We start from the raw sequence: 25,475 nt of genomic DNA, 5'->3' as shown, positions 1-25,475 counted from the left end.
TCTAAACCTCTCATGATGCAACCTGAGGCCATTTCCTCTTGTCCTATCACTTGTTATCTGGGAGAAGAGACCGACCCCCACCTCTCTACAACCTCCTTTCAGGTAGCTGTAGAGAGCGATAAGGTCTCCCCTCAGCCTCCTTTTCTCCAGGCTAAACAACCCCAGCTCCCTCAGCCGCTCCTCATCAGACTTGTGCTCCAGACCCTTCACCAGCTTCGTTGCCCTTCTCTGGACACGCTCCAGCCCCTCAATGTCTCTCTTGTAGTGGGGGGCCCAAAACTGAACACGCCATTCGAGGTGCGGCCTCACCAGTGCCCAGTACAGGGGCACAATCACTGCCCTGCTCCTGCTGGCCACGCTATTTTTGATATAAGCCAGGATGCTGTTGGCCTTCTTGGCCACCTGGGCACACTGTGGGCTCATATTCAGCTGGCTGTCAACCAATGCCCCCAGGTCCTTCTCTGCTGGGCAGCTTTCCAGCCACTCTTCCCCAAGCCTGTAGCGTTGCATGGGGTTGCTGTGGCCCAAGTGCAGGACCTGGCACTTGGCCTTGTTGAACCTCACACAATTGGCCTCAGCCCATCGATCCAGCCTGTCCAGATCCCTAAACAGAAGCCTGTTCAATATGAGAAGCAAAGCATTTCCATAACTTCCAGGCTCTTCTGCTTACTCCCTGACCAGGGTCTGCTTCTGTGAATTAAGTCTATTGTGTGTCCAAAACCAACATGCCAAGACATTTCTTGCATGCTGTGGCAAGCTGTCAATTTAATGGGAATCAACCCTTGTGACAGCAATCTCTAGTTTAAACCAGTTTCACAAGAGAGGAGGTGAAGGGCATACCTGATCATTAACCATTCACCTTTTCTCCAATCTCTCAGCTTGCTGCTGTGGAAAGCTGTGTATGCTGCTTGCATACAACCGTGGAAAGAGCAAGCATGAGGAAGAGAGCTAACCCCAGCCCTTATCTTTTAGGTGGGTTTCACCTGCTCACCTCAGGCATTTATCTGCTGCACCTGTGCAATTGGGAACTCCTGTTGTTCATTCCTAAATAACCCATCTGCTTGTTGCTCAGGGTGATGGAAATGGCCACCGCTTTGTCACAAGATATGTGGGTATATGGAAGATACATGGAAAATGTTACAGCAGCATCTTGTACTCCTGCTGTTCCTGCATCCCACCTAGAACTTTCCAATGTACGATTTGCTTTGTTCGGGTAGGGAGAGGGTCCAGTAAGGTGAGCCATCAAGATCGTAGGCACTTAGGACATTTGAAATCATTAATCTGTGCTTTAGGTAATAAGCCGCCTGCACAGGGAGACCGTAAGAGTGAAAAAGGGTGGCAGTTTCTTAGATGCTACACAGGAGCACAGAGTACAGTTTCCTTAAGTTCAGAAGCTAGATTCCAGTATACAGACACAGGGAAATTGTCCCTGGCTCATGCTTTAAATGACGCAAAGCTTAGCCAGGTAGCCATGGGTTTCAGGGGACTGCAGCAGAGAGGGTCTTGCAGGAAAATGCCTAAGGGAGCAAAGCCAATAGCTTACATTTATGTGTTGTTGATGGTATAACTGCGGAGAAGAATGGATCTCAGAAATAGTTAAGTACAGACTCTGGTTCTGCTGGGAGCAGGGTAGGAGAGGAGCTGCAGGAGTCATTTCCCATAATCTGAAACAACACATATTTCCCAGTGCTTGAAACAGGAGACCAGACAAGCCTCCAGCTTGCAATTACGGAGGCTGTGTGGCTACCCATAACAACAGGATTTTCACCGAGCACAGTCATGCCAGTGCATATGGTGATCTAGTTTGATACACTTGGCAGGACGATGGGCTCCACCTTCTTGTACTGGCAGCAGTAATGAAAGTGAACATTGATGATCCAAAAGGAGCAGGCATCCTGCCACCAACCTTCAAGGCGTGTTTATTCTGCCGTAACAGTGTCTCTGCTTCAGTTCTGCGTCCTGCCTCTTCTGGTGCTGTGCTTTCTACTGTATGCTGTTTACCACAGCAGAAAACGTCTAGAACTGCATTTTGCAAAGTGCTGCCCGTACTGGGCTGCATCGTTGCAACTGGTAGGGATGGTTGCGGTCAGGATAGTTTCCTACTCTTCAAACACAACAGGAAAATAAAAGAATTGACCAGACAGAAATGAAGCAGGCAGGGGAAAAAAAGAAAAAAAAAAGAAAAAAAAAGGGAGAAAATTAGCCTCCTGTCTTTCATAATATTTTCTTTCCTGTGAACCATTACTGCTGAACCACAAAAGACGAAACAAATTTACAGATTTGATTTCACTACTGAGACATGTAAAGTCACCACAGTGAAGATGGTCATTTAAACTACCACCCTGGTGAAAGTTTCAGTTTCCATGAGGAGTGATTTCTTGGGATTATGCTAACTGCAGGTTGAAATCATTAGCAGAACCCAGATGCTCCTTTTCCCCCAGAGTTCTGGATGTCCCTGAACTGGCAACAGAAAAATGAGGTGTCAGCAGCTCTTTTGCTTGTTTGTTTCCTTGCTTGCTGCCCTAAAAATCTGTGAGCTTTAAAGAAACAGGGAATAATATCTGCCAACTATGCAGAGTGGAGAAAAAAATGTCTTGCTGAAGAAATTCACTTGATTCTTTGAAGACAATTCTTTGTAACTGTTTTCCTTGCTTTGAAGCAGACTATAATTTTCCTCCACCTGTGCCATTTTTGGGCGCATTTGTTTTGCGTTGGCACAACAGGCAGGAGCTCGCCCTCTTCCACCCGCTCCTCTGTGGTGGTCTGGACATTAGCTTGGCATGCAGGATGAAGCCAACGAGAAACCTTTTCACTGAAACTACTGGTGGTAGCTCCTCCAGTGTCATGCTGCCCGTCTCCTCAAGGATCACAAGATCCCCGTTGGGTTTTTCATTGAGTTGGGGATTTTTTTGTTTTTCCCACCATGTTCTGCTGGATACCTGCACCATAAGCCTTAGCCTGCTGTCAGATCTGGGCATGTATTTTCTCAGTGAGGTCAATCAAATAGCGTTTAGTTTCTGTGCTACGGAGTGCTTTCTGCACATGTCTGAACTGGCTTTAAACCAAAGAAATGAGGTGCTTCTGCCAGTGCAAGGGGAGCAGAGGACTTTACCAAGGCTTTACTGCCCCAAGGATTTATATGGCTTTAGAAGTGCGTGTTTCTCATCAGTTATGACTCTGTGAGCCGAAAAATCTCTGTATCACTTCCACACTGTACAGGCAGATTTCTAAACAAGAAGGAAAATGATTTTGTAATGGAAAATTGAAGTATTCTGTGACTGCAATGTCAAAGAGAAGCATTTTGATATAACTTTTTTTTTCAAGGTCTTATGTTTGCTTTGGGGTTTTTTTGTTGGTTTGTGGTTTGGGTTTTTTTGACTGGAACAGTTTGACAAGTCTGACACTAAACTGTAGGTTATTTTGATCAAATATCAGATTCAGATCAAGATTCAGACAAGAACTCCAGCACCACTTCTCTGATGAATGAAAAATCAGTGGTATTAGGATGAACATGAGAGAAGGACAAGCATACAAAGACTTAACAAAGTACCTCTACACCCTCAAAACCACCTCTGGTTCAGGGGCTTCCTGAAACAGATGTAATTTCAGTTTGTGTAGTAACCCTCACAGTATTCCTTCCCTCTGACTGTCCCCAGGCTCCCCTGGGACCCCCATCACCTTCTAGCACCCACAGCATCCGGAGACAGGGATTTCCACGGCAGACCCATGCCTTGGCTTCAAACCTGCCCTGTCCAGTTTCACTTGATGCCCCTTTTTTTCATACAGGGGAAGACAGAGTGAGCAGTAGATGCCCACTGGCTGTCTCCATGCCACCACTCATGATTTTACAGATCTCCCTTTTGCTCTCCTGACACCTCTCTCTCTTCCAAGTGCATGGCGTCTTACTGATTATCTGATATATTTTTTTAGGAATAGGAAAGTGACACTGGCCACCTTCAGTGCTAAGCAGCAATTACTTCCTTTCCAAAATCAAGCTTCTTGGAAAAAGAAATAAATTTATAGTCTCCATGTTGCACATCCATGTGCGAATGCCTGAGTACAAATCTCATTTTTCATTAAACGTGATTCAGGGTGTGAGTAACCTTTTTCCATCATTTGGGTCTGTGAGTAAGAAAATCAAGTACTTTCACTTTCATATTTTGCTAGTATTTTTTGGTGAAGGGAGGGATGTAAGGTTTGAATCTTATTTTACTTGTGAACATCCCAAATATTCAGAGCGTCCTGGGTGTACCTCCCAAATGGTACTCCTCTACCATTTTGGAAAGGTAACCATCCGTGATGAGTATCTGTATTCTTAAAAAAGCAGCACACCTCAGATAGATACAAATCTTTTCTTTTAAACCTACCACATTCACAGTAAAACTGGCTTCGCTGCTTGTTTTCTCCACCTCTTTTCAACCTAGTTTCTATAATCCCTTCACTTCTTGAAAAAAAAAACCAACACTTGGTGTCCACAGAATAGCTTGCATATACCCAAGCATCTTGCATATACCCAGGCACCCTCCTGCCTCCTGCCTTCCCCCTATGGCTTGAGCTCCACGCATCGTGGCCTGGGGCAGGAGATCAGGGATGATCTTGGGGGTTACTTCTTGGAAGCGATTAGTGTTAACTACTAGCTGAAGCAGTGATGGATTAGTCCCTGCATTGCAGAAAAGAAGAGGACATACATTTAACTGAAGCTGTCTAGAGTGAACCTGTTATTTAAAGTGAGCACTTTGTTTTCTTGGTGCCAGGACCCTTAGTAAATTAGTAACTTAACAGGCATACCTGGAAAAAAGATATCTATAAGTAGATGAACAGAGTAATGAGGAACATTTACTGGCTTCAACGTAGAAAAGTGCCTTAACAAATGCTCGGGTGTAAGCATGTGCTTTACATCCCAATGTTTTCAGTAAAGTCTTGAATCAGGATCCTGCTTAAGTGGTGGCTGGTTTCATCTACTGAATGTCTAAATCCTTGTCATGCTGACTTTGGTGGGATTTTTGTCAGCCAGTCCAGTCTTCTACGTACCCATATAAACCAGGAACAGATATAGTCACAACGTTCAGTGACTGGGAGAAACCTAAATTGAATGTGATCTAGTGACCTGAAGGTGACGCGTCCTGATAGCTAATTACCAATGCTGCGATTCACGCAATCTTCAGAGAAAAAAAAATAGTTTTGCTGTCATACTCCTCAGCCATAGCTGTGGTACAAAATCAGACGGTCAAGGCATGCACTCAGGCTGCCTGAAAGCCAGTGAAATGGAAACATGAACAATATTCCAATTTAACTCCACAGAATCCCACTAGTTAGTAAGTAGTTCAAGTATTTTAGTGCCTGCTGTGTTGCTGCCTACAGGGAAAATACTCTAAGTGCTTTCCCTTTCTCACAAAGAAAAGAAGTTTCCATCTATGTTTTATAAGGCTGTCTTGTCACATCCATTATACAGCATGACACAACCAGCCAGAGGAGGTTCTGTGGTGATTTCCATCATGTGTTTTAGTGAGAAGGTTTTTGTGAAGGGTAAAATACATATATATATATATATATATATATAAAAATATAAAACATATGTATGTATATACACACATATAAATGTAGGTCAGTTAACTGTGAAGATGTAGGTGTCTTATGCTGGCCTATGGAGTGTCAGATGTGGGGTGTTAATGTCTACATATGTGAAATCCAAACATTCTGTCATCTGGCCAGCTTGGCACAAACAGGGCAGAATCAGCCTTATTTTGAGAATATTAGGTCATTAACTGGAACAGCTTTTAGAACTACTTTATTCCAGTCCATGGCTGACCAGCTATTTGAGGAAATAGCAAAGAACAAATTCTGGTTTTCAGTATCCAAAGTACGCTGTTATTATCGCAGAATGAGGAAAATGGCAGGAGAGATCCCTGAACAATGTTGGGTTTTTTTAACCCTTGAGCTATCCGATACCATGTTCCATTCAAAAATGCAAAGGGGAGATGGGGATTGGAGGAGTGATAGGAGGGATGATCCACAGACTATCAATTTTATATAGGGAAGGATTTTTAAAGGTGCATGCATAAATTTTGTATGCCTGTGTGTGCACAAATGCAAACTCTTCTGCATCTCCGAGCAGTGAGATGTCAAGTTTTCAGCTGAAGAGAGGCACCGTTTGTGACATTTTAGTTATCCAAAAAGCCAGTTTTCCTATTCCAAAATAACTTCAGCAGAATATTTTTGTTCAGCAGTAATATGCTTACATACTTCAGACAGTGGGGAGTGTGTGTGTGTAGATGTAGATATACACAAAAAATCAGCGTGTAAGAGCGTGCGGTGTATTACAGAGTGCTTGACATATGCATCATTTGACTGCTTTGCCTCTTCTGGGTTCATTACTCCAGCCCTCCCATCACCGTTCTGATGTCTCACTCTTCAGCAGGAGCAGTCCAGACAGTTTTCTAGCTCAATGTTCTGCTTGTTTAGAGTGAGCCTGGCATTAAAAAAAAAAAAAAAAACAAAACCCTGATCTTCCTTGTAAATGTAATGCTTTCACTCAAAATGCCCTGGTTTGAGGTCCAATGTAAACACAATTAATTCCTGCATAGGCAGCATCTTATCGTATGCCCCTTGAGGACAAGGCATGAAGGTTTGAAATCCCTGGAAAGTGGAGAATTCCCAGACCATCAGTGGGGCACCTAGAAATCAGAAAGAAAAACTACTTTGGGGACTTAAGGAATCCCCAAATGTCTTCAAGCCCAACCTTACAGCTACTGAAATATTTAAATAACAAAAACATGCTTTCACAGTTAGGGAATAAAAACTGTTGTTCCAGTAAAAACTGAGGCTGGTACGCTTATTTGACTGCCTCCATTTACTACTCAGTATTTCTGTCTTGGCTGCAAAATCTAAAAAGAGAAAAGACCTCCAGGAGAGGGAACCTGATCTGGGCTGGGGATGGGTGAGGAGAAACACTCCCCGCAAGGTGCAGAAGACTGACGGAAGGCAAACAGTTGATCCTTTGTAAGAGGAAGGTGTTGCAGGGGAGAAAAGCAGGTCATTCTCCTCTTGAAACACTTGCGAGAGTCTGCTGCCTGCTGAAGGGAGCAGCCTGGGCACGGACGAGTGGCCGTGTTCACCAACGTGGCCGTGAAAACCCTCAGCTGTGGAAATGACCGTGCCGTCCTTGGCACCACTCGGCCAGCCCAGCTTCTGGGAGCCGGTCAGGGCCAGCTGCTAGTGTGTGCCGGTGGCTTGAATTTTAAACAAATCCAACTGGGGGGTTATCCATCCCGTTACCGTTGCAGGTAAACCCCATGCAATCTGGCTGAAACACCTTCTTCCCATTGAGCCCGGGGACAACCTTACCCCCGACATCGCCGGGATAAAATGCTGCCTGCAACCCGGCTCCCTTCCTCCGTGATGCCACCCACTGCTTTCGTGTCGCCTTACTGTCACACAATTGCACCACGCAATCCGTGTTTTTGGCCCGGCATCTCAAAATGTAAAAGCACATCTTTGTCCCTTTAACTTCTCTCTGAGCTGTTATGCCTGTTTTCTCCCCTCCTCTGGGACTGTGCACTCTGTTGCTGCTCCAGCTGCCGGGAGCGAGCAAGGAGAATTCCTCCTGCTGGCGAGCAACCGGCTAGTCTGGGGCTGGCGTCTTCCCAGGACATTGCTGTTTGCATACCAGCAGGCAAAGGAGCAGGTGAAATGGGACTGGTGACATCTGTACAGATGCGTTTGACTGCTTACATGCTCTTACGAATCCGCTATCCTTAAAGCCTCCGTTTCTCTGACGAGATATCTCTCTCTCTCTCTCTCTCAAATTATTTTTCCAAGGAGAAAAGGAAAAGGCAGACAGAAATAGAAGGCAAGAGACAACAGCTTGAGGACCAGATACTTCAGCTGCAGCATTTCAAGGTAAGGGACTGATGCCAGAAACGATGGATTGACTAGATATGTTCATTATTAGACATGCAGATCACACGTCTGAAAGCTGGGAAGAGCCCACTCCGACATGAAGCAGCTTTCACTGCCGGAGCCTATCCCTTGCAGTGATCGTGTCCTGCCTGCTTTTCATTCTGTGTGTTCCATGCACAGGACCATGTTGCAGAAACGGCTTAGGAGCATGGAGTTGGGAGGGTGTGAGTGCAGGCAGCACAGCAGTGCCGTTATTATTAAACACTGTTATTTATTATACATAACGATAAGACACCAATTGCTGTGGATTGGGTGTGCACTGCATGGCTTCAGTGAGCACTTTCTGCCTGCAGAGCTGCGTTGGATTTTTCTGGTGCCTGTCATTAGGTTTTGTGTGTGTGTGTTGCAGAGGGAGTGTTAGTTAGCATGCGTGTGTGTGTGTGTAAAGCTTTAATGGTAGGATGAAGTTATTAGGTGTATGTGGCATAATAAAATGGGCATGTATGCACATGCAGGGAGGGTGTTGACGCATATGTGTGTGTCTACATGGAGAGGCACCTTGATATTTAACAGGGTGCCGAGCAGCCCCAGTCCCTGTTGGACTCCATGACAGCTGCAGATAGCATCATTTGAAAGCCATCCTGGTTATTTCTATCATTTATCCTTCCTGTCAGTAGCAGAGTTTTTCTTTACATTTGTGCATAGCGAAGAGAAGAACAAAAACGTTCATGTGATCTTTTTGTAACCAGTGCGCATTTGCGGGTCAAATCTCATGAGATTAGTTCAGGGCCCGAGGAATTTCAGTGATTAAAATATCTGAGAAAGATGATCAGGACTGGACAGTTTGTTCTTGCAGCAAGTGAGCTGGGCTGTGTTTTAAAAAATAAGATATTTAGGTTGCTTGTGCAATAGTACGTGTGTGTGTGTGTGTGAACAGTGCACCTGCGTGGGGAGATGGTGCACAGAATATCTTCTCTGCCCATGCAGGCACTCAAAGACCAGACTTCAAGTTATGCTACAGTCAGGACCCTTCTCCTGCCTCTCCAAGCCCCTGACATCATGTTCTGTAAACTATTCCTCATTTTCTGTTAAACATGATGCAGTTAAGCTCAAGTAATTGATTGCAGCCTACACAAATGCTCCATCAGGTTCACCGTAATTCTGCGGATGTCACACATTGTCTTTGGCGTTATCAGTCAATGATGTGATTGCATTTCTGTGGGGCAACAGGAGTTGCCATTTCGTTCAGGCTGCCATTGACTACAGACAAGGAAGAATTTCTTCTGACGACCGTAGGTTGATGCAGCAGGGCAGTGAGATGCTTTTCCAGTGCCTTCATGATGCTTGCTTTTTTTCTTTTTGCTGCAAAGCTCAGGACTTCCTTTATCATGTTAACTGTTTCCAAGCTAACTGAATTATGCTTTTTCATTGCATTCTTTAAGCAAAGCCTTTTGGAAAGCCAATTCTGGCAATTCTCTACTTCATCTGATTTATTTTGATATAGCTCTTGCTAAACTGAATTTTATCATCATCCATAGGGAAAAGTAAAACCTCTCAAGGTGGTGCAGTGGGGTCAGCCCCTCGGCTGGTGTAAACTGGCACTGACTTCAGCCCTGCTACGCTGATTGTCACTAGTGGAAACTCAGTCTTGCTGCACAGATTTCTTGAGTGACATACATGAAAATTAAGAACTTCCCTTTATCATTTAGCTCACAGCCTGGAGCAAGAGCAGTAATCATACAGGAAGCTAAGGGGAGTTCAGGGCACAGAAATTTAAAATGGCAGCTTTCTCAGCTAAAAGCACAGCCAGACTTAACGTCTGTAATGCTGGGTGCGAGGATGAGCATCTAGATATGATAGGAGCTTCTCTACCTCTCCATTCAGTGGCATCAATTGTCATCAGAGAAGTGTGTTGCTTTTACTACAGTGGTCACAGTGACGGCTGCTCCAGGAGCTGCCTGCACCACCTCACTGTACCACCAAACAACTCTCTGCAGGGACACCTGCATGGGGTGATGGCAGAGGTCTATCTGGGGTTGCAGAGTTCATCCTCATTGTTCCTAGGCCCTTCCTAAACAGAGGGAGGGCAGCTACTCCCCAGGAAAAGAAAAAGAAAAAGAAAAAGAAAAAGAAAAAGAAAAAGAAAAAGAAAAAGAAAAAGAAAAAGAAAAAGAAAAAGAAAAAGAAAAAGAAAAAGAAAAAGAAAAAGAAAAAGAAAAAGAAAAAGAAAAAGAAAAAGAAAAAGAAAAAGAAAAAGAAAAAGAAAAGAAAAGAAAAGAAAAGAAAAGAAAAGAAAAGAAAAGAAAAGAAAAGAAAAGAAAAGAAAAGAAAAGAAAAGAAAAGAAAAGAAAAGAAAAGAAAAGAAAAGAAAAGAAAGGAGAAAAGAAGAGAAAAGAGAAGAGAAGAGAAGAGAAGAGAAGAGAAGAGAAGAGAAGAGAAGAGAAGAGAAGAGAAGAGAAGAGAAGAGAAGAGAAGAGAAGAGAAGAGAAGAGAGAAGATAAAAGCAGATTAAATAGGGGCACTGGCTGAGGTTATTCTCTTTCTCTGTGGAGACAGACCAAGCAAACTGCATTTTCTTCTCATGCTTTGTTCAGTGTTCTGGTTTCTTAGTGGGGTGCTGACCAAAATAGTATTTGGCCTGCCAGGCTGCTTTGTTCATTTGGAGAGCTGTGTATCCTTCCTCCACCCCAAGGCTCTCCCTCGCCTCACCTTGGTTGCCCTGAGCCTCTGCAAGCCAGGGGCTCCACGTCTACTATGAATATAGTCCCCCAGTCTGATATGGCCCCCCAGTCTGGCTCACGCAACCCAAAATAAGTGCATCCATTTTCCTTCAGAAGTGCTAGGTAAAACATGGTTCATTCCCTGAATTATGTGGATTTCAACTAATTCTGTGCAGGACATAAATCCAGGTCAGAAAGACCAGGCTTGCCTAGGAAGCCCATGTATTTATTCAAAATGCTGTGAGCTTGTTGATGTCAGTGTAGAGTGTAAGGACTTCATATCGGTGTTCAGTAAAATCTGCTGTGGAGAAACCTTTGAAAATAATATCTGGGTTAATCCTGTGTCTGCAGTATCTGGGTTGATCCCACAGGCGTAACAGCGTGAATTCACCGGAAGACATTCACGCTAGAATTCAATGGGTTTGGTTCATTTCTGTGCGATGCCAGAGTAATTTTCTTTTAAAAATACACTGTGCAAAATAGCTTGTTTGGTTACCTAATAAAGGTTCTGGAAGCTACAGGGGTTCTGTTAATTTCAGACAATTTTTTTACATAGGAAAAATATCTAATAGAAATAGTTTATTGCAAATGTTTATGCTGTATTACCTACAGTTTTCAAGTTGCTGATGCCAATTAGACCCCTGGCAAAATAACTTAACTATACTACCAGTTCATTCATTTTTCCCTTATTAACAACACACCTGGCTGAAAATAAGGGAATGGTGGCCGCTGCCCCATTGTTTTAGGCAGAACAGGCCAGCAAACGCTGGAGTTAGTAAATGTCAGCACTGAACGTGGACAGCTTTGGCAACACATTTTGCAAAGGCTCCTTTTTTTGCAAAAAAGGCTCATTTTGAGAATGAGGCCAATGGCTTTATGGCTGAGGACACCAGGATAAAAACGTGGCTCAGCTATTAATGGTATGTGTGAGTTTCTGAGTTAATCAAGTGAAGACCTCCAAGTGTGAAAGTCTGGAGTAGGAGAAAGTCTGGAGTAGTGTAGGCTCTAAAAACTGAATTCCTTCCTTGCTGACAGTGAAAGCCATATCACCCTTTCTGTAAATCACTGGAAAACAGGGACATTGGTGGGCATGGAGCATCCATGTGGTACTTCAGGAACATCGGGGCACTCCATTGAAGGCAGGAGGTATATTTGTCTACAGTACAGTCAGATGCTTCATTGGAAAGGCCCTTGGTATTGAAAAGGTATAAAGGTGCTACGAAGCCCATTTTTTGAGACTGAACTTGCTGTTTTGCTCTAATAAGAGGCAATTTACAACAGCTCTCCTTACCTCCCACCTACTTTAATACCAAAATAATCCTTCTTCTTTCATATAAGACAAGGTGTGTTGTGTTTTGTTTTGTTTTTTAACAGCAGATAGACTTTAAACTTCATGAATTGGCAGTTCATGGCTTGCTCTTACAAACGGGGCTTGCTGTGTCCGTGGGAACTGGAGGGGTTATCAGCTTCTATAGTTTGAAATCAGAAAAGTGGGCAAAATTCACCTTATGCAAACACACTGCAGTATCCATCAACATGATGTGGTTTCTTGAGGAAGACAATAATTGATTTTGGTTGATTAGTTGCACTGGAGATAAAACCTGTAAGCAACAGCTGCCTTTAAGAACTTGTTCAGCCAGGCAGCAGTTGGGTGGGCCCTTTTTAATGGAGATGTTTACTATTCAAATAAACTCTATGGTAGAACTGTTTCTTCCAAGATCTGGCTGCCTCTGTAGTTAGTTGAACAGAATTTCTATAATTGTTTACTGTAGCTCTGTTTGGTGGTGGCTGGTAATAAAATAAACAGCACAAAACCTCCTAATTGAATGAAAAATTACTTCTCTGCTGTTACTTTAACTATTACAATAAATCCATTTACCGCAGTTATTTTATTTCTGGAGTGGTATAAATATTAGGGACCTACTTCTGTTAACATCTGCTTCTTAAAGACTGCAGTTCATGAACACTTAATCTATAACATAATTACATCTTTACTCTGAAGGAAAGGAAAGCCTTTTTATGTTACAGAGATTTTGTTACAGTATGGTTTTAGCTGAAACTATCATATCTATAAATAAATTTTAATTTTATTATTCCACAGATAAATTGGTATCCTCAATTTATTCTAGTCTTAAAATAACTGCTGTCAGAGAATATAAATAGATATATCTATCTATCTATCCATATATGTGCAACAGTGTGGAAAAACAGAGATAACTTTTGTCAATGAAGGAATCTTGTTATTCCTTTATGTTGAATCCCTTTATTATTTTCAAGTAAATTAGCCCTTAAACTGAATGGTGACTCAGTCAAGCACACAAAAAATGGTTGATGATGTCCAGCACAGTCTCTGTTCTCCACAGGGTCGGTGCAATAGCGCCCAAAACCTATTCTTATTAATAGTCGAGCACTCTTTCTGGTATGTGATGTCTGCTGTGATAGTCCCAGGCTCACCTTCTGTTTTTAATGCACTGGAGCCCACCACACCTCTGCGAGACTGGAAGGCCCTGCCATCCCCATTTTCCAACCGCAGTTCTGGGGCATAGAGAGGTTAAGACCTAATTTGCAGAGAAATTTCTGTTTCCAGAGCATAGGAGACCCCTGTTTGTGCCTTTCTGTGCATTAGCATCTTTGGGCTGATGCCCACCTTACCCTGGGAAGCTCGCCTCCCACTGGGATTTAAGCTGAGAAGTGAGAGGCTCTCTGCCTCTCTGCTAACCTGTTTTATGGACCAGAATAGAAATCCAGATTTGTTAGGCCAGAAAGGGAGTGAGAGAGGGAATAGGACTGCACGGCCTAAGGATTTAGGGCACTTGCTCTTTCTGAATCCTTACAGAGTACGAAACCTTAGGACATCCTTCCCAGGAAGTAGCGTTTGGAAAGGAGGGATTTCAAAAATCTTTATATGTTTTCTTTTCAAGTAATCATAAAACAAAATATCTAACCCCAGATAAAATCTTTTAGCCATAATAAAATAATTTCTCCAGGCCAGCTACACAAATTGACTACCCCAAAGAGATGAAAGCTTTAGTCCTCGAACTCATGTTTCTTATCTGCTCGCATGTCATTGCCACGCAGATGAATATACTGTAATTATTCTGGTATAATCCCTCTGCAAGAATGCTTTTATTCAGGAAAAATCTATTGTTGTGTGAGTTGTACTTCAAACTGGGGCAGAGTTATCCTGGGACGACCATGTAAGTAAGTGTACCTATACAGGTAGGGCTTCCTTGAAACCCATCAAAACCGGCACTCATGTTTCCACCAGTAACAAGGTCCTTCAAGCAGGTCACTGCCACTCTGGCAGTTTTCATTTTAGCCAGACTGTGTCAGAGTAGCTCAAGGATGTTTGCAGCTCTCTTCAACCCCAGCCCCTCCTAATGGCCTGATACCTGCTCAAAAATGAATTCACGTTACCTCAATCCAGCTTTTTAAAAAAATGAATATAAGAACTTTTAAGAGCAGGAAAGAAAGGAATCTCTGAAAAATAGCTTTTCTTTTTACTGATATGTATATGTGGGAAGGAGTGATAAACTGAAGCTGAGGACAGACTGAATGTAGAGAGGAAATTACTCTTTCAGAAGATAATAGTAAAAGCAACTGTGGCTGTGTAGTAAAGATGATAACTTGCAAAGCCTATTTGTTTTGGGGAGAGAGGGTTGCCCGTTTTCCAAATCTCAGATTGTTAACTATTCCAAAAAGAGTTAATTTTTTAATTTTTTTTTTTCTCTCAAAACCATGCTTTACTTCCTTTGAAAACATGGAGCACTCATAGGGAAAACCGAAGCATACCTAAATTTCTGGCTCCAGGAGGTAAAAGTGTGATCAAACTCTTTTCATGTGTGTATGTGTAAAAGAGGGTCTTATTCAATTTTTCAGCCCAACCACACAAAGTCCAGAATCTTCAGCTAGCTTGAAGCTATTTCTTACTCCAGCTCCAAAATTCCCTGGGAAACACAGATGTTCTCACGGATTCATAAAGTAATTTATGTGTGAGGGGACCCTGGAGGTCTCCTCGTGCCCCCACCAACAGGAGCACATTGCTCCCATGCCCATCCTCATCCCATTACATCTGGACTCTTGCCCAGGATGGAGATCCCACGGAACCCCTGGGAAACCTGCTCCCAGGTCGGGCCACCATCCTGAGGACCACATGTGCCCTCGTTGCAGCATCCCCTTTCGCTGTGTCCCTGCACCACCGGTGTGTGCCTGCTGGGACAGCCTGGTCCCCTCATCCCTCCCCTCACCCCTGCAGCAGCCGCTGCCAGTTGTTTATTTTTTATTCACATTGTGGTGCTTAATCTCACCAAAGAGAAATGCCAAGTAGTTGCACAGAGCCACCATTATCACCCTGCCATGAAGAAGTCTGAAAACTTAAAAAGACTTCCTAAAGAGAGATACTGAAAAATAAACCCCAAGTCTCCAGCTTAGATATCAGCGTGATTGTTTTCACCTGCTACTTCAAGCAGATCTGGTAGCCTGGATGTATAGAAAATTATGTAGAAAAGAGCCTATGTTTGAGTTAGCTTTCATCTTGTTGTTTTTTGTCTCAATGTCATCTCAAGTCTTTAATGAACATTAGAAACTCTTACCTTGTATCAGGCCATACCTATGATCCCCTTTGGTGAAACTAGACTGTACAGACCAAGGCTCTGCGCCTGATGAATGATCTGAGTAAGAGAGACACAAACTGTGTCTTCTCTCATACAGTCCTGACAATATCTCTTGCTGTGGTGGATTTCCTTGCAGCTGAAGGAGCTTGGGTTTTATTTCTTCTTCTTCGTCTGTGTATGGAAACAGCTGTCTACTTGGTTTACAAAGTTAAATAAAATATGGGACCTAAACAATTTAAAAGCAATGCACGCAAAATATTTACACTGGTGATCTTGCTAATGGATGGGAAGCTTACTCTGAGGATGTAAAACAATTGGCTCTTTTTTTCTCCCAAAGCGCTCCTAATTGGGCCTCTGTCTATACAGCTGCAACTTCTGTTCCTGAGAGTTTTTAAACAGACAAAGCATGAGACCTTCATGAAGGAGCTATAGTTATCATCATACCCATCCCTCAGGTAGCTTGCCATGGACATGCCTTCCCTGCGCATCTGCAGCTCCAGTTCCCAGGGCTGACACTGCAGCCGTGCTCCTGCATCCCCTTGCCTTACCACGGGGGCACCCAGCTGAGATCTAACCCTTCCCAAGCGAACACAAATCATGCCAGTTATCTCAGTCTTCCCTCACCTGTTCCTGCAGTCACATTGCACTGTTTAACACGTTCCTGTCTGCTCTGTTGCTGTGCCAAACACGTGCTTTGAGAAACAGCAGTGAGTGAGTAAATACTCAGGGGAGCTAAAGGGCTGTCAAATGTACCAGCTACAGCGAACAAACAAGGGGGAAAGATTATCTCTGCAAAGTCTTTTGGCTGCCATGATTCCAGGAGGTGCTTATTGTAATAGTGGCCATCATTTATTTTTATTTACTTACTTTATTTACTATTTATTTACTCATCTCCCCACGTGCATCCCCCTTGCACCCCCAACCCAGTGGCTCACTGGTGCTGTAGCAAACCTCTGTCACCCCAGGAGCGACAGGGAAAGAGGAGACAGGCTCCTTGGGGACAGGCAGGACACTAGTCCCTTGGGCGCCCACCAGAAAACTTTCGAGCAGCTCTGAAACAAGACCTGAGGACCAGTGATCCTGAGCTTGGGGGTCCACTGCAGTAAGGGTTTTATGAAGAGGGAAAACTCGGCCAAGTGACATGGTGACCTGTACCTCTGTGGCTGAGGAGAAACTTTGGAAGACATTAAGCCATCAGCCTCTGATGCCTGGTCACAAAAGGTTGTCAATTACAGTGAGCAGGTCTTAACACACTTGAGAAAAGTTAGTTAATGTGTTTTAATGTTCTGTGTGATGAATACACATTAACTGACTGCTGTAAAACGTTTACGACTCTTGGTCTAAATGTATGCTTCTTAAAAAAATTTTTTAAGACACCACTCCTTTAAGATATTTCTAAGAAATGTTGTATTCATTTCTTGAATAATGAATAACAACAACAAACTTGCATGTCTACAGGATAATATTTAATCTGTTTTAGAATCATAGAATCGTTTAGGTTGGAAAAGACCTTTAAGATCATCAAACCCAACCGTTAATCTAGCACTGCCAAGTCCACCATTAAACCATCTCCCTAAGCACCACATCTACACAGCTTTTAAATACCTCCAGGGATGGGGACTCCACCACTTCCCTGGGCAGCCTGGTCAAATGCTTGACAACCCTTTCCATGAAGACATTTTTCCTGATATCCAATCTAAACCACCCCTGGAGCAACTTGAGGCCATTTCCTCTCGTCCTATCACTTGTGACCTGGGAGAAGAGACCGACCCCCACCTCTCTACAACCTCCTTTCAGGTAGCTGTAGAGAGCGATAAGGTCTCCCCTCAGCCTCCTTTTCTCCAGACTAAACAACCCCAGGTCCCCCAGCCGCTCCCCATCAGACTTGTGCTCCAGACCCTTCACCAGCTTCGTTGCCCTTCTCTGGACACGCTCCAGCCCCTCAATGTCTCTCTTGTAGTGAGGGGCCCAAAACTGAACACAGTATTCGAGGTGCGGCCTCACCAGTGCCCAGTACAGGGGCACGATCACTGCCCTAGTCCTGCTGGCCACGCTATTTTTGATACAAGCCAGGATGCCATTGGCTTTCTTGGCCACCTGGGCACGCTGCTGGCTCATATTCAGCCGGCTGTCGACCAACACCCCCAGGTCCTTCTCTGCTGGGCAGCTTTCCAGCCACTCTTCCCCAAGCCTGTAGCGTTGCATGGGCTGCTTGTGGCCCAAGTGCAGGACCTTGCACTTGGCCTTGTTGAACCTCATACAATTGGCCTCAGCCCATCGATCCAGCCTGTCCAGATCCTTCTGTAGAGCCTTCCTACCCTCAAGCAGATCAACACTCCCACCCAACTTGGTGTCCTCTGCAAACTTACTGAGAGTGCACTCATTCCCCTCGTCCAGATCATTGATAAAGATATTAAAACAGCCCAAATACTGAGCCCTGGGGAACACCACTTGTGACGGGCCACCAGCTGGATTTAACTCCATTCACCACCACTCTTAGGGACTGGCCATACACCCATTTTTTTACCCAGCAAAGCGTACGCCCATCCAAGCCATGAGCATCCAGTTTCTCCAGGAGAATGCTATGGGAGACAGTGTCAAAGGCTTTACTAAAGTCTTGGTAGACAACATCCACAGCCTTTCCCTCATCCACTAAGGGGGTCACCTTGTCATAGAAGGAGATCAGGTTGGTCAAGCAGGACCTGCCTTTCATAAACCCATGCTGACTGTGCCTGATCACCTGGTTGTCCTGTACGTGCCATGTGATGGCACTCAAGATGATCTGCTCTATAACCTTCCCCGATACTGAGGTCAGGCTGACAGGCCTGTAGCTCCCCAGGTCCTCCTTCCAGCCCTTCTTGTACAGGGGTGTCACATTTGCTGACCTCCAGTCAACTGGGACCTCCCCAGTTAGCCAGGACTGCTGATAAGGGATGGAAAGTGGCTTGATGAGCACTTTTGCCAGCTCCCTCAGTACCCTTGGGTGGATCCCATCCGGCCCCATAGACCTGTGTGGATCTAAGCGGTGTAGCAGGTCACTCACCATTTCCCCTTGGATTATGGGGGCTTCATTCTGCTCCCCCTCCCTGTCTTCCAGCTCAGGGCGCTGGGTACCCCAAGAACAACTGGTCTTACTGTTATAGACTGAGGAAAAGAAGGCATTAAGTACCTCAGCCTTTTCCTCACCCTTTCTCACTATGTTTCCCCCCACATCAAATAAAAGATGGAGATTCTCCTTAGCCCTCCTTTTCTTGCTAATGTATTTATAGAAACATTTTTTATTGTCTTTTACAGCAGTAGCCAGATTAAGTTCGAGTTGGGCTTTGGCCCTTCTAATTTTCTCCCTCCATAACCCCACGACATTCTTGTAGTCCTCCTGAGTTGCCTGTTCCTTCTTCCAAAGGTCATAGACTCTCCGTTTCTTCGTGAGTTCGAGCCAGAGCTCTCTGTTCAGCCAGGCCGGTCGTCTTCCCCTCCGGCTTGTCTTTTGGCACATGGGGATGGCCTGCTCCTGTGCCTTTGAGATTTCCTTCTTGAAGAATGTCCAGCCTTCCTGGACCACTTTGCCCTTCAGGACTGTCTCCCAAGGGACTTTGTCAACCAGGCTCCTAAACAGACCAAAGTCTGCCCTCTGGAACTCCAAGGTAGCAGTTCTGCTGACCCCCCTCATTACTTCTCCGAGTATCCAAAACTATCATTTCATGATCGCATGTTTATAAACATGCTATTTGGTCTTGGGCTGGCTAAGCTCCACCAGCTAACATACATTTTTTTGTTGAATTATACTTATATTAGCTATGACGTTGTGATTGAAGTCAAGACTACAATCAAGCTGCAAGTTTTTCAGCATGACTTAATTTCCTAATCTGGGCAGTGCTTGAGTCATATCCATGTACCATATAGACACGCTCCTTTAGGCTAGAACAAGTGTCTTAGATAACTGGAAAGGCAACAGAAAGATTTGCTGCTAAGCAAAACCAGATCGTACCAGCAAGCTGGAAATGGCTGCTTGTTCTGTTCCAGGGCCAGTCATGCCCTACAAGGCCACATCCATCTTGCAGGAAAACAAAGTAAAATCCTTTGTGTTTGCCTAGGACCACACTTCTCCTCCGTTTTGCAAGCAGACTTTCACACTGAAACCCCACATAGGAAAACTCTGCATCAGTCTGAGCAAAGGGTGGGACTGTTATGTTCACCTACTGGAAAATTAAAAACTGCAACATCACGCAGAAATACAATTTGAGGAGCTGCTTATTTCGAGATGTACCTGCCTGTCATACTGCTTATGTCTACAGCCCTTCTCTGTATTTGCATATTTGTTCATGCATGGTTAAGGGCATCTGACATTAACATGCCTGCTCACACTACAGCCATGCAAACATTTTTTTTTTCCATTTTTTGGAAGGCAAGGGAAGGCCTGCGGCAAACGAACAAGTCTTTCTATAATCTCAGTACACGTCCCAGTAACCTCTTTGCTAATGCTGGCAATTGTGCTGCACACCAGCAGGTCAGACCTAGACCCGCTGGGTAACCTGCACTAGCTGGGTTAGGGCCAGCTGGATGGCAGGGGAAGCTGCCTAAAAATATGGCAAGGAAGAGATGCAGTGTTTGGAGCAGCCAGGAGAACAGGGTAGAAAGGAAAAGGGAGAAATCCCAGAGGAGTTTTAGTGGTGGTCTTTCTTGCACTTGTGCTCCTTGCAAACTCAGTTTTATCGACCCAGGCAGATGCTTGGGAGCGTGCACAGGCAGAGCAGGCTGTGCTGCTCCAGGAAGCCCTCCCTCTTGTAGCTGATTCTGCTGGCTGACAAAGCTGCAGTCCCTGGGCAGCCGGCTCCAGGTAGCTGCTGAACAGCAAAGCTGGGCTCATTGCTGCTTCCAGAGCTCCAGATCCGCTTGGAAAACTCAGCCTTTTTGTACCAAGGGAGCTTTCTGAAATGCAAAGAGCAAATCTGAAATGCAGCCAGTTATGTTAGTGTCCTAATGGCAGTGCTTGGGGCTAATATCTGACTCTCACACTGCCAGGTGAAGGAAGAGGTTTATTGCACTCTTTTAGTGGGGCCTGGGCTGGTTATATGCAGACCTGAGAATATGAGAAACCAATCACCTGCATTCACCTTTTTTCCAGGACAGAAATACTGAATGCATGTAGGGAGAAAATGATTTCACAATAATAAATAATTCCAGCTCTAAATTGTTAATGTCTGGTGGTCTTCAAGCCTCCAAACCCAAAGACTTTTGGCAAAACTGCAATTTGGCAGAGATTTCAGTAAAAGTGTCTTTGATGTAGCACTACTGATTTCAGTGGAATTACACTGAAATTATTACACTGGGGTCATTATTGCCCATTTTGCACAGCACAGAAGAGCATCATTACCCTGAATAGTCCACATCCAGTAGTGTTTCTCAAGAGCAGGCACATTTTACTGGAGGATGCTGTCTTAGGTCAACTTTTGACCTTTGTTTCTCCTCAGGATTATCAGCTTCCCTGAAAATTACTCGGCAGCCAGAGGAGTGCTCCACTTTAGCAAGCACTGCTCTCAAGGAGAGAGAGTACAGATTGCCCCTCTAACCCCTTGTAAATACAAAAAAACCCCAAAACTGCTTGAAGAAACTACCTCAAAAGGTAGCAGCACAGCAAGAACTGGCTTTTATATTGTCATAAAGAGCCAAATAGCAAATCTGGCAAATGCATCTGGGCCTCAGGTTGACACTGCTACACTTCATGTGGGACTGGAAATGTGTTATTCTTTATGAGCAATGTTTATGGAAGTAGGTCTGAAATCAGCAAGACTGATGGGGAGAATTAATCACCTTTCACAAGCAGGGAGTCCAGAGATGGCATGTAATGGGCATAATAGTATATGAAAATTGCTCTAAAAGGATTTACTTGCTATAATAAAATGTCTCCCAGTACTTAAACTTTTGATGCAACATTAAAGCAAAATGCAGCAATGAAACTAAAGATTTTCTTTTCAATACAGCATTAATTCTACTATGTGCATTTGAGGGGCTATGCATTATTTCCTTGCTAGCGCTAAATGTAAACAACTTAAAGCCTTCAGGCTTTACTGTCCTGAAGCATGAAACTGGAATAAATAGCACGTAAGGGAGCTGTGCACCACATTTATGGCCATCACTGTGTCTACTGCATTCAAACATTTGGCATGATTTCTTTCTGTCCTGTCCAACATCTGTTCACTTATTTCTGTCCTCACCATGATCTGTTCACAGAATCATGACCTGTTTTTTTCCCTTTTTGCACGGTGCAGAAAAGTCACTCTGCTTTCCTACACTTGAACAAAATAAACGCAGAACTGCCAGTTATCTCTGCAATCTCACTTGTGTGCAAAGAAACCATATCACCTGAGAGCATGGTGACCTAGAGCATCGCAAGCCCAGTGCCCTTTCCGCTTCAGTAACAGAGAGCCTTTTTAATGACATGATCTAATTTTTGCTGAAGGATTTAGCCCTGAAGAAATTGTACTCTTGCAGTAAATGAAGGAACACTTACACCAAACTGTACATAGCGTAGCTGTTGTTGTGCCTCCTGAAAGTACAGCCTATTCACATTCCAGTATTGGAATGAGCTGTCCAAATACCTCTATTTTTACAATAGTATATCTGACCACTCTTGGAGCCCTCTATCATTTTGACAATGTCTAATCATACAGCACAACTTTGGTGCATAAAGAAGCTCCAAGATGCAGTAGAGAGTTAAAGCTCGTAACAGACAATGAAGGAGGAGCAACGCTGAAATGCTAGCTTGTGGCCATTTTAATCACAGACTGTTAAGTAAAGCAAATGCACAACATTGTTAAGCAGGGGTAACTCGTACAGCTACCTATTTTTGGGCTCCATCCTCATGCAAGCATTATCCTTTTAGCAGATTTGAGAAACACCTCCTATTCTTCCTGGGATAAGATTTTGCAAGATTTTTTCAAGAAGCATAACCCAAATTGCATAGCTGCGGAGGACAGATGGCAGCGAAACGTCTTTTGTTTCCAAGCCACATCTGGCTCTGGTTTGCATCTGGCTGGACTGCCTCGATGCTGACTGCCTCGCTGGACTGTCTCATACCCAGGAGCTGTGCCCAGGCGCCCGCTGCAGCTCTACCACCACCTCCCTATTGCGCCCTACCCACCCTTGGTCTCATCATGTGTGCCAAAACCTTCCCCCTGGATTTCTGATGAAAATGCCCTGGGAAAGGTTTGTTCAAAGCAGGTGAGAGATTATTCCGCCCCTACCCACTGCCTCAGCACTATGCCAGTCATCTGGCAGGGGAGAAAATGTTTCCTGGACAGCGAGACAGTTGCACGCAGTCCCCTGATGTGTGCCTGCCTGTTTGCCTATTGTATTTGCAGTGGGTGTATAAATATACGTAATTTGAACAGCTTGGCAAATAGACCCTCTGAATTTTAAGAAATGCTTCTTATAAATGTTTTCATTTCTCTGGATTCCTCAGTGTAGTATTTAATGAATGCCTTAATTTTCATCTTAAAAAGGAGAGCCAAAAACATCAAAGCTACCAGCTTTCCTGTTTTAGATAAAATACGCTGACATTTTACCCAAGAGAGAGGATTTTTAGTAGGTCATAGCATTCTTGTCTCTAAATATGTCTTTTAAAAAATCCCATTGATGCTTTCCAGTTTCAAATTCATGCCATTAATAGGTCAAAAAAGGAGGCTTCTGGGAGAAAGAAATCATGTGATTTTGTAGCTTAAATGTTTCACATAAACAAAGACCAAAACAAAAGCTGCACAAAATATCATATTTTTGGTGTACAGCAGTCGTACTGAAGGGACTGGCTTCTCCCTGTCTGAGCATCAGCATGGAGATTCTGTAAAAGCACACTGAAAAAAACCTGGATTCTATCTGTCCTCCTGTAGCAAATGAGGAGTGACTGTTAACTGAATGTCTTCAGTGCTGTCCAAGCAGCACGTTGCCAAAGGCTTTATTAGGACTGCTGGAGCCATATCTAAAACAGGTTTAAAAGGGAGAAGGCTGCCTTCATTTTTAGAGTTTGATCTTTAGAAACTTCAGGATTTTTTTCCAACTGAGTCTCACTCAGGATTTCAGATTTGAGACCATAACTGAGTATGACGCATGTAGCAATGTAGTTCTGCATGCAACTGGCCACATTTCTTTTTGAAGAAAAGACAGCAATTTACTAAAAGGCAATCAGCCTTCACACTGCTTTGCACTGGATCTAGCCCAGAAGGTACCTACCGAGTTGTGCTTCTGAGACCTCTTAAATGCTAAAGCACATGTTGTTAAGTGCTTAGCACCTCAGGACCTGTAAATCCATCTTTCACTGTCTCACTTTGTTCCTTGGTACATGTGATGACTTGGGAGTCCTCTGCTGGGGGGACATTTCAATAGCACATTGGGCCTGAATGAGCTGATGAAAATTCTGGGCAGTAATCAGCCGCGTTGAACAGGAAAGCAAGGGTCCCACCAGAAGTCTCACTACCAGCGCACGAAATGTGGCAGGAAGCACTAGTAGATGGTAGTGGCAGCAAAAAGAGCAGCAAACTGCAAAAAATGTGCAGGAGATAGCCATTCCTAATGTTTTGTGAACTAACACCTTGGAGATCATGAGCAAAGCTCAGTTAAGCCAAGTAAAGCACTTCTCCAGCACCAGTGGGTCCAACTGTTGAACATGACTACATGGTACAAGAGCACAAGACTTTTTCTTACATGCAGAAGTCCTAATTCATATGGAAATCATTTAAAACCCACCTAGAAGTCCTCTGGTCCACAGCACAGTTAAAGTCAGTGAAAGCTGGAGTCATTTATAAAGTTTAATTCGCGTGTGTGTGTTGTATTGCTTTCTGTCTGCTGCCTTATTAAAATCTAATTGCCTGATGTCAAATAGGCCATGGAGTGACAAGAATAGTTTGTGCATAGATACTATGTCTATATATACACTCAAAAACTAACAAGTAAGCCTTGTCTGTCATGTCAAAAATCTTTCTATTTTGGGCTGGGTTTGAAGCCTGCTTTTGGTGGTGAATGTTTTTCCTTTATACATAGTTTGCACAAGTCTGGTTCCATTCCAGCGACGAACATGGCATGGGAAAGACTGATATTGCACATTGGGGCAGCCTCTGAAATCCAGTTTCTTTGAACTGATGATTTCCTTATAAGCTCCTTTTTGCTGGAGAGGATACATGCTCTCTCAGCTGGTTCCTTGAACTAGCATTGCCAATCGCTTTGCAAATTCAGAACCAAGGCTCCCCTTTTCTGGTCAATGCAAGGAGCTAGTTTGGTCGGTCCCTTGGCTCACCATTTTTTCCACCAGCTCCATTTTCTTCTTGCAAAGGGGCAAAGTCCTGTGTGGCTTTGGGCTCCTGATCTTTGTTTCGACGGGTGCTTGTCCTGTCTGCCGACTGATCTGCCACATCCCTCTGGCAGGGTTTGGGCCAAACAAGGCACGCAGGCTGATGTGCTATTTAAAGGATTGCTTGCAACCAGTGCAGCTCCCCTGGTTAACTCCCCTGGGTGAGGTGCAGCTGGATTAGACATCGGCCAGGTGAGGTTGTAGCCTTGTTTTCAGTGTAGAAAATGCAGCAAAACTCCCAGGAATTCTTCTATTGGGTGCAGGCTGTTGCTGCTTTCTGCAACAGTGTTGCTGTGCCCTGGGCTACCCATGGTTTCTGGAAGACTTTTGTTCATTTGTTTTAATTTGTGTCTGGCTAAGAGGTAATGTGTGTGTTTGCGTGAATGTATACGTGTGTCTGTCTGTATGCCTGTAAATGTATGGAGACACATCCATGATATAAATCAAAAAGAATGTCTTTGATTAATTTAATAGTAGACTGATTTTATCTTTCATGAAACACATTACATTTAGAGCATGCTGCTCTTTTGTTTTTGAAGCTTTAAGAAGTTTATGATTTTAGTCCTTCCAGTACATGCCTTATCATTCACAAGAGATTCACACTTTTGTTCAAAGATTTTAGTTCTTGCAGGACTGGCTAATTTGAGGGGTTTAAACTCTTCTTTTTATTAGGAACTAAAAATGACTTCATATTAAGGCATTGAAGGTAAATAAAGTGTATACTGTAAAACTGACACTCCTAAATCTGGAAGACCTGACATCTGGATAAACAGCTGATGGATTGCCTGAAATCAACTATCTAAAGCAGTAATCAGAAATTCGGTGGGGACAATCTAATATTCAGAAACAGAGGTAACTCCTTCTCAATCTTCGAATGGTTTTTGTTCAGTCTGTTCCTAAGGT

General features: G+C 43.9%; 1 protein-coding gene across 3 annotated transcripts in view; it reads left to right on the top strand.

Annotated features, from left to right (window-relative positions):
• The window catches only part of PALM2AKAP2 (PALM2 and AKAP2 fusion), a 277,549-nt gene that overhangs the window by 38,832 nt on the left and 213,242 nt on the right, over positions 1–25,475 (top strand). For all 3 annotated transcript variants that reach the window (XM_075488516.1, XM_075488518.1, XM_075488517.1), the window contains exon 2: positions 7,819–7,899. In XM_075488516.1, coding sequence (XP_075344631.1) covers positions 7,819–7,899 — 81 coding nt within the window. The remainder of the gene's footprint in view (positions 1–7,818; positions 7,900–25,475) is intronic.

Source organism: Mycteria americana, chromosome Z (assembly GCF_035582795.1).
Source record: "Mycteria americana isolate JAX WOST 10 ecotype Jacksonville Zoo and Gardens chromosome Z, USCA_MyAme_1.0, whole genome shotgun sequence".
Lineage (NCBI taxonomy): Eukaryota > Metazoa > Chordata > Aves > Ciconiiformes > Ciconiidae > Mycteria > Mycteria americana.
Note: the sequence above shows the minus strand (reverse complement) of the source record. Positions and strands in the feature narration are given on the sequence as shown.